Here is a 9,773-nt window from a genome sequence, read left to right as displayed (position 1 = left end):
AGTAGCTAGACAGGAAGTATAGGCAGGGCAATGAGAACTCTGGGAAGAAGGAAGTTTCAGTCTGCAGTTGTCACCCAGACAGAGAGGAAGCCAGACACAGAGCAAGCAAGATGTGACTGCCTCGCCAAAAATGTTACCAAGTCACGTTGCTAATACAGACAAGAATTATGAGCTAATATAAGTTAAAAGAGTTAATAAGAAGCCTGAGATACTAGGCCAATCAGTTTATAATTAATGTAGATCTCTGTGTGATTTCTTTGGAACTTAATGACGGTGGGACCTGGCAGGACAGAAACCTCAGTCAATAGAATGCCGTGCCGAAGTGGGGCTGATCAAATCCACTTAAAAGCCTGAGAGAGCTTGGGAAGCTATTCTAGATAGAAAAGAATAGAGTTAAACATGGCTTCCTGATAGCAGCACTTTCTTGGGTGGACTTTGCTTGCTAGAGGCAAACACTCTCATTTTAGAGAGGCCTCCTGAGTCAGCTTTTGCAGCTCTTTTAAAAGATCCTGTCGTGAAACACTTAAATAGTGTTGATGAAAAGCTGACTGTATACTTTTTGGTTGTGGAAGGGACCTTGAAATGCCAGAGTTGTGGCAATAAACATGGCTCTGGCCAGTACCTCTGCCATGAGGCTAGACTCTCAGAAAGAAGCTAAGGAATGGGAGGATCCAGTCATCAAATCCATGGCTTTAATCCTAGCCATATCGCTTAGTAAGTTAAAGACTCATGTGGTTAGAAAAAGAGAGATACATAGTAAAGATAAATTCAAAGTTGAAGAAAACCTCTAAACAGTTTACTGTGTGTTTAAAAATATATGTAGGCTTAGGAGAAAAAAAAAGAATAAAATTCTAAAAAGAAAAAATAGAGTAGTTGGATGTGGTGGCACATACCTTTAATCCCAACACTTGGGAGTCAGAGATAGGTAGATCTCTGGGAGTTCAAGGACAGCCTGTCTACGGAGTGAGTACCAGGACAAGCAAACATACACAGAGAATCCTTGTCTCAAGAAACCAAAAAGTAAAAATAAAAAAAAAATTGAGTTTAAAATAAAGTCACATGATGATGGAAAATACACAGAGAATTTGGATACTCTATGTTAGTGTGTTGTCTTTGAATTGTTTGATGTCTGAGAAAGGAGCAACAGCTGCTAAAAGACATTTGTTTATAAATGATGTTGTATCAACCGAACACATATATTTTGAAAATGCCTTGATTTTAAAATTTAAGTTAAAACATTATAAACAGAATTTTAAAATGTTCAAAAGAGAAGAAATATATGTGGATCACTTATCTGTTGGGAAATTCACATCTTAGAAATAAAAAAAAAACTTATAACTTAGTAGAGAAAAATTGAGGGTCAGTGAGATGGCTCAGCAGCTGTGATGACTGCTGTCCTTGAGTATAATCCCTGAAACCCCTGTGGTGGGGGGATCAGCTCTTCTCCATTGTCCTCTGACCTCCATGTGCTTGGTGTAGAACACACATGCTCACACACATACATATACTAGATAAATTAATAAATAATCTTGGAGTGAAAAGGAAACATTCCATCTTAAAATGAAAAAAAAATGGTTTATACAGACACTTCATAAACTATACAATGGAATGTGATTTATTTTTCTTAGATATCTTATCCAAAACAAGAAAGAACATAAGTTTGGGTGAGGATGTGGACATATTGAAGCCCTTGTGTTGTGCTGGTGAGGATTTAAAATAGCACAGTAGAGTTTGAGACAGGATAGCAGTTCCTCAAACAATTAACACAATGGCCTATGATTTGGCAACTCTAGCTTTCTACCTTAGAGAGCAAAATGCCAGAGCTCAAACAGATGGACTTTCAGGCTCAGCAGCATGGTTCATAGTAGACAAAGATGACAGCGAACCACATTTTCATCCACAATGAATGGGAAGCAACCTGGCATATTCACAAAATAGATTATTATTCTGCCTTACAGAACCTAAGGAATCCCCATACATGCCACACTTAGAGGAGTCCTGAGGACATTACACTAATGGAAAGAAGACAGCCCAAAGAAACAAAACCCACATCAAAACAACAGCAGAACATAGATACTTATGTGACTCCAATTGAGGGTTCCCACGTTAGTCATGTTCAATGACAGAAAATAAAATGGTTGATGCCAGGAATCAGGAAAGAGTAGCGTGGGGAGTATTCTTTCAGAAATGCAGGATTCCATTAAAAAAGATGAAAAATTACCTACATATCAAGTGTGGTGATAGTCGCATAACATGAAGCTACTCCATACAATAAAACTGGTAAAGTGTGAAATGTGTGGAGTGTATAGTTTCATACTATCTACACACAAACATATGTGAAAAAGTGAGTTCTTCCATTCATCCTTCAGTGTACACTCTACAACATGATAGAACATAACTCTGTTCTTATCATGAATTACAATTCTTGATGGATTTATATAAGCTTGATCAAAGTAACAGCATTTTCTCAATTTCTTACCTTCCCTGGACTGCAGTGCAATCATTTCGTAGGACATGGAAAACTGTACCCAAAATGATAGCCACTATGGCTGTGATAGTTGCCTTTCAAAAAAAATACAGGGAGGAAGTTTACATTAGAGGAAAGTAGTATTCTACACACTGCTGATTATCTTAAGATATATGGTTTCCTGATTAGATCTCTCCAGTGAGATAAACACTATATTTTAACCAGAATTCCTAGAAGAATACAAAACACATGTGTTACTAGACTGCTTGTATGTTAAACTGAAAATGAAGTTCTTTGCAATCTGAGGCTCCAATAGTAGACTCTGGAAAAGCTAAGACTTCTCCCAGTGCTCCAGCAGGAATGGACAGTGAAGGACTCAGTTCAGGTACTAAAACCTGGATGATACAGGGTGGGAGAGAATGCAGGTACCTGGGGAGCTTAGGGAACAAACACAGTTAGGAGACAGAAAGTGTTCACCTAAACTGAGATCTCAGCTCTGGTGCCAGCGAACATGTGCAGTTTTCTACTTCAAGTGGCTCAAATTAGTTCATGATTTCTTTACTCTTATAGTGCACCCAGGCCAGAAGGGAAGCTCAGTGGCAGAGCCCTCACAACATACAATAGATGCTAATCCCCTCGAGTGCAAACCAAATAATGAAATTAAAAATGACTCACAACACAGTTCCCAGCAATGGGATTTTGTGTGCTAAGAAGGGGTGAGCTGGTCCTCACCTGTGTCACCTCAGGGAATTCTGTGCCTGTGTGGGAACCAGCACCATTGCTGTCACCAAAGTTTTCAAACAGCGTCCTCTGGGTCCCTCCATGCTCCCCTTGACCATCATATCAGTGATTGATGCTCCATCAGCCTTAATCAGACCACCTTGGGCTCAAGTCTCATCCAAGCGGCCAGCTCTTCCAGACCTTCATCTACTCCATCTACTCAGTCTGTGCAGACAATCACAAGAAGCCTGCACCGCTTTGTTTTGTTTTGGGTTAAAATGGCTTTAAATGGTACTTCACTTAGTAAAGGAGGAAGACTACATGATGCTGCAACTTATTTGAAAGACTCCATTATTGCTCTGATAATGTTTTAGAAGTAGAATATTATGATCTAAGGAAAGCACTCTAACATGTAACTTGATAAATTAGAAACCAAAATCCCAGGGCTTGGAGATAAGGCTCAGCAGTTAAGAGAGCACTTGCTGCTCTCGCAGAGAACCTGGGATTCAGTTCCCAGCACCCTAATGATCCTTCACAACCATGTGTAGCTCCAGTTTCAGAGGATCTGATGCCTTCTTTTGGCCACCGTGGGCATGCACATGATGAAAAGTTAAACATACAGGCAAAATACTCATATACAAAAAATAAATAAATAAAAATTGAAAAAATAGTCTTTAATTCCTAATTGCAATTTGCTAAAACACTCACACACATAGACATAAACACATACGCTACTTACCTTATGATACTGCCTCAGTATTAAACAATGAATAATCAGTTTAATGAATGTAACTCACCCATTTCCAAATCATATCAATTTTTTGTTGTCAAAAAATGTGACATAAAAATGCTCCCCTTTTATGACACAAATGCCAACGTATAAAGAACAAAGTATTTGGAGCAGTTGACATTATAACTCAAATGGTCAGAATATTCACATACACACAGAGAAGAAAGCAACATTAAAATATGAGAAGGGCAGCTCACATGTTAAGAAGTAAGTGGTGTTCATTAAAGTCAACAGTACATGACCTTTCAGTATTCAACAGAAACTAAATGCCTGAGAATAAACTAACAGAACACTTACAGCAGAACTGACTATAAATTCTGGTTGGACAGGGACAGGGATGTAGGTCACAGTAGAGGGATTGCCCTTTAATGGTCATGGCCTGGGCCAGGATCAAACACTAACACCACAGAATCAACATCATCATAAAATAAAATATAACTGAATAAAGCAGTGGTCCAATGAGCTGAAAGAACCACATATATGTGTGATATTGAGGTTAAAACAACAAAATCGTAAGTCATGCTGATCCTTGTTACAGAGCCAGTTTAAAGAAAAGTAGAACTTCACCTCCTCCCAGTTCCAGTTGGCTGACAGGGAAGAGCACTGTTCAGTCCAGTTACTGTGTGTGTGTGTGAGCTGCACTCTTGGAGTAGCTGCTGCTTTCACACTCTGGACTCCTGATGAGGGAACAGCACTCTGCAGCTGGCTCATCTCAGGCAGTGGATGCTCAGGCTCCCTCAGAGCTGTTCTATGACCCTGTCTCCTCACCACATGATTTCAACCACAGATCAACCGTCCTTTCCCTCTCCAGTCATCTCCACCCTTCTCTGCTTAAACCTTCTCCAAGTCCATTCTCTCATCTGACAGGCTACAGTTTTTCCTATTTATCCAGTTACCATCCACCCCCTCACAAGGAATGCTACATTAGGAAAAGGCCTTTTCCTCCTTGACTCATTCCTGGACTTTAAATTGTAGGATGCACTGGTGAAATAAAGCAGACAGGTGTGAGACTCCCAGGTGTGCTGAGTTTCTTTTTGTCATTTCCTGAATTAAGTCTTCTACTTGGATTAGTCATTACAGTTCCTATTAATAAAAAAATGCCACTAAAAATCTTTTCCATAAGTAAAACCTTAATAGCAGTCTACTTGCTTTATTGGATATGTCTCTATGCCAGGCAGAGTGGAGATGACAAACACATGGAAGGGGCAAAAGATAAGTGTGGCCCTGCAGTAGACTGACTCAGAAACATATTGCTCCCATGTGAGTTTTTCACAATACAATTAAAATAACTCATCAGATTACCTTAATTATAATGATCCGTGGAAAACCCTTGATATTTTTAAATGAACGGTGGATAATCCATCCAAGCTGATACCAGAAAGGGGTGACACACGTGATCTCCAAGGCTGAGCTCCTCCCTGACTTCTGTTCCCCCAAGAGTCGATCTAGTTCAGTTCTCATTTCTCTGTATAAGGAAGACTGGGCATACATATTGGCTAAGTTTTCTCTGACTTGGTGCTGTCTCTCGGAAAGCTCTTTATCTTTCTCGACTTTGGGATAAAGGAGAATAAAGACAAGAAACAGACAATAATTTATCTGATTTTTCTGAGACACTTTTTATGAATAACATAAATTATGTGTCAGTTTTTCTTTGAGACAATCTCATGTAGCTAGACAGCCTGTAAAGTTTCTATGAAAGCTGAAGGTGACCTTAAACTTCTCCAGGTCCTCCTGTTTCTGTCTCAAGTGCTGCAATTACAGGCATGAATCTTCATACTCTGCTATGTACTGCTAGGAACCTAATTCAAGGCTTTGTGTGTGCTAGGCAAGTGCTCTCCGAGCTGAGCTACATCTTCAGCCCATCATGTTTTGAGAATAAAAATATTACTCTTGGATAATTCTTTACAGAGTAGAAAAGTGAGCTGACTATTGTCATTACCCCATGGGTACAACAAACCGAATGGCCTTTTCCAAACCAGATCCCAATTCTCAAAGGCCTCCTTCTCTGATGGATCTGTATGTTTTAACATAAAAGTCTGTTTTCTGCTATTTGCTTCAAGTGAATATATATGCAAATGTATATGCAAATATAAAATTGCCAAGTATCTAATGCTATAAACAAAGGAAGGTATAGTGACATAGTTCTGTAATACCTACACTTGACAGGTGAGGAAGAAAGAACACACATTTAGGCCAGTCTGTCTATGTAAGCACACCATATCTAAAACAGTAGAAGGAATAACTTGACAAGAGGGATATTTACTTTTAACCCAAAATTTCCCTTGTGACAATATCATGCAAATTTTTTTTGTACACTAAATAAAAGAAACGCCCAACACTAACTAATACCAATGTCCATTAGCTAATTTTAGGACAGTTAATTAATATAAAATATATATTCTAATGAGACACATGGTTATGTTTTAATGAAATCAACTAGGCAAAAATCTGAGACTCTAGAAGACTCACATACCTTCATGGCCATCTTCCTCTGTGTCTAGTAGAGCAGAGAAACCTCCATTAATGATGTCCAGGAAAAAGTCTGCAATGTTGTTGTGAGACTCATAGTTGTAACCTACAAAAAAGGCAGACCAAGATCACAAATGTAAGGACCCTCTTCCAAAGCACAGGAAAGTTTGGGGAGACAGAATCTAAGAACTTCTTTTTCTTTCTCTTCCCCCACTACTTATCCTTTCCTATTATATATACACTTACATTAGTGCAATGATCTCTGCTTCACAGTCTCTATTGTGTACAATATGTATCATATACATATGTTTTTGGTCATAGACCTAGACTAGACATAGGCATAGACATGTGAAATCTTCCTGTGAAAGAATCATTTGAATTAGGTAAATCAAAGGGAGAAGCCCACACACAGTAAGTCTGCCTGAGGACCAAGCAGCATTCCTAAGAACCCCTGTGCTGTTCCAGATCCCATGACTGAAGGAGCTCTCACAGCAAATCCAGCCATACCTGCGGATTTGAAGTACTCCAAAGCCTCCTGTGCAGGCCCGTGAAACATGACTTTTCCTGAGGCCACTAGGGTGAGGCTGTCAAACAGTCTGAAGATGGAGTATGGGGGCTGATAAATGGAGAAGATGATTGTCCGTCCCCTCCTAGACATCCTAAGTTCAAAGAAAGGAAAAGTCACTGGACAGAAGAATTTTGAGATTCTTGACAAAATATTTTATTCCTGAAATTGTACTCTCTGTTTCCATTTCAGCTTGAATTTTCCTAAAAATACCTCATCTCACTTGTATTATGCACCTGATAGAGAAACCAAGCTAAAGCTTTTATTTAAAAGACTAGGACTCCCAAAGTTGGGGAATTCAGTAGTTCACTCAAGTGTTACTATGTAGATCCCTGAGCAGTCTTCTTGGACACTGTACCGAAGTACCTGGGAGTCAGTGCAGAGAATCCATTCATGAACAGGCTGCCCATGTGACTGACAACATCACTCAGGCTTGAGAACCAGTGACAGAGCAAACACTACAACTGTGACTGTAAGCACAATTCCCCTCAATCAGGTACCAGCCTTTTCAGGAATTGGTGTTCACTGTTCTCTGATGTGACTCACTTTCCTAACCACTTGCTCTCCCTCTAAACACTTCAGCAATAATCTCATTTCAACTTTCACAATATCAGCATGAGGTGATTCTAATATAATTTCCCTCCCTCTGTTGATAAGGTTTAAAAGGTCTAGCAATGGAACAAGTAATCAATTAGAGAGGGTCAATCCTGGGATTGATCATTGGTTTAATTCCATGATAGGAAAAAATAAGCTGAACTACCATTTCATAAAATCTGTACGAGCACCAATAACCAAAAACAGTGCTTAAAACTGGTGTGAAAATAAGGAAACCCTACATCTCAGCCTCCTGCTGACATTTTACATCCCCATCGTTCAGCTGCAGAACCTTTTCTATGATGCATTGCTCTGCTCTAAACTCAGAAGCCTTCTCACATCCATCCCCTGCCATGGAAAACATTAGTACTTACAGTGGCCCAGGGGGTCTAGGCAATCTACATCCAACCAACCAAACCCCTCACTTTAACTAGGAATGTGGATTGCTGAATTGTATCCTTCTAAAGACTCATTTGTTGAAGACTTCACATATAAGAAAATAAAACGTGGATATAATTGGAAACTAGGGTGTCCTAACGAAACAGGTCAACGCACAGACACAGAAAGAGGGAGGAGATGCCCTCTACAACTCAGTGACCCAGGCCTCAGTAAATACAGTCTGTGGATACATTAATATCTGACTTCCAGGATTAAGAACTGTAAGAAATTTAACTTCTGTCAAGTCACCCAGTCAGTATGTAGTGTCTCAATGCACTAGCAACTTTCCGTACCCCCAGACCACTGGGTTCTGGTCAACTTGGTCTCTTTATGTTTCCGACATACCAAACATGCTTTGCCTCAAAACAAATGAGTTTTCCTCCATACAGTACTCTTTTTTCTCATTGCTCTTGATGTGTATTCCTTGTTAATTTAAATTCCCTTATAATAAACAAGAACACATTCTGTTACTTACATCTGGATCTCTTGTACCAAAAATACACACAAGCAACCAGTTATTAAGTGAATAAAACTCAATTTTCCTATGGTACTTACATTTTCAGGCCCGAGATGACATCAGTAGTAGTTCTCAAGTCTAAGTCAGTGGTGGGATCATCCAAGAACAAAATGGGATGCTCGGTGACCAACTCCATTGCTATACTGGTCCTTTTCCTGAGCTCTTTAGATCTAGGCTAAAGCAACAATGACCATCATTATCAACAAGAACATCCAAGGTCATTGTCATTTGGAGAATGAGCTTGTCCAAGCAATAAAAGATTTTGTTATATAATTATCCTGAGGAGAAAAATGATGGGCACCTGGGAGAAGAAGGAAATTTTACTTTTCCAAGTAAGTAGAAAGAAGCAGAGGTCAGACTTGACATGAAGCCCATGCTAATGACAGTTACTCTTTGTTTTTTTATCGAGTCACATATTCTAGGGTAATGATTTATTACAATCAAAGGCTGACATAGTGAAATCTATGTTTAAGGAATGAGCAAGATGCGACAGGAGAAGAAGTATATCTAGTAATTTAGTAGTTATTGCACAGTCTCCCAAGAAACACAAGACATAGGCAACCTGTACAACACAACATCACATACTACACAACACACACAAATGCACACATATTACACAATACATACAAAATACAACACACTGACACACTGGAACACATACAACACACAATGCACAGGCACACAGACACACACATTTTTTTAAGCAAAAATTCCACATTGCCTTATTAGGAACTTTTTAACTCCTTTAAGATTTTATTTATTTATTTATTTATTTAAGATTTCTGCCTTATCCCCTCCACTGCCTCCCAAATCCCTCCCCCTCCCCCAATCAAGTCCCCCTCTCTCATCAACCCAAAGAGCAGTCAGGGTTCCTTGCCTTGTGGGAAGTCCAAGGACCTCCCACTTCCTTCCAGGTCTAGTGAGGTGAGCATCCAAACTGCCTAGGTTCCTACACAGCCAGTACATGCAGTAAAATCAAAACCCAGTGTCCTTGTTCTTGACTTCTCAGCAGTCCTCATTGTCCACTATGTTCAGTGAGTCCAGTTTTATCCCATGCTTTTTCAGACCCAGTCCAGCTGGCCTTGTTGAGTTCCTGATAGATCATCCCCAATGTCTCAGTATGTGGGTGCACCCCTCGCAGTCCTGAGCTCCTTGCTTGTGCTCTCTCTCCTTCTGCTCCTGATTTGGACCTTGGGATTTCAGTCTGGTGTTC

At 39.7% G+C, this 9,773-nt stretch overlaps 1 protein-coding gene across 1 annotated transcript in view; it reads right to left on the bottom strand.

Moving 5' to 3' along the window:
• LOC101993901 (ATP-binding cassette sub-family G member 3-like) overlaps positions 1-8,935 on the bottom strand; it is a 25,637-nt gene extending 16,702 nt beyond the window's left edge. Inside the window, exons 1-6 of the mRNA XM_026778476.1 lie at positions 8,885-8,935; positions 8,599-8,735; positions 6,954-7,105; positions 6,451-6,552; positions 5,280-5,527; positions 2,480-2,562 (exon numbers count right to left, since the gene is read on the bottom strand). Coding sequence (XP_026634277.1) covers positions 2,480-2,562; positions 5,280-5,527; positions 6,451-6,552; positions 6,954-7,105; positions 8,599-8,735; positions 8,885-8,935 — 773 coding nt within the window. The remainder of the gene's footprint in view (positions 1-2,479; positions 2,563-5,279; positions 5,528-6,450; positions 6,553-6,953; positions 7,106-8,598; positions 8,736-8,884) is intronic.
• Between the last annotated feature and the right edge of the window lie 838 nt (positions 8,936-9,773).

This window comes from Microtus ochrogaster, unplaced genomic scaffold, assembly GCF_000317375.1.
Source record: "Microtus ochrogaster isolate Prairie Vole_2 unplaced genomic scaffold, MicOch1.0 UNK174, whole genome shotgun sequence".
Taxonomy (NCBI): domain Eukaryota; kingdom Metazoa; phylum Chordata; class Mammalia; order Rodentia; family Cricetidae; genus Microtus; species Microtus ochrogaster.
The sequence above is the reverse complement of the archived record's forward strand: the minus strand, read 5'-3'. Positions and strand labels throughout refer to the sequence as shown.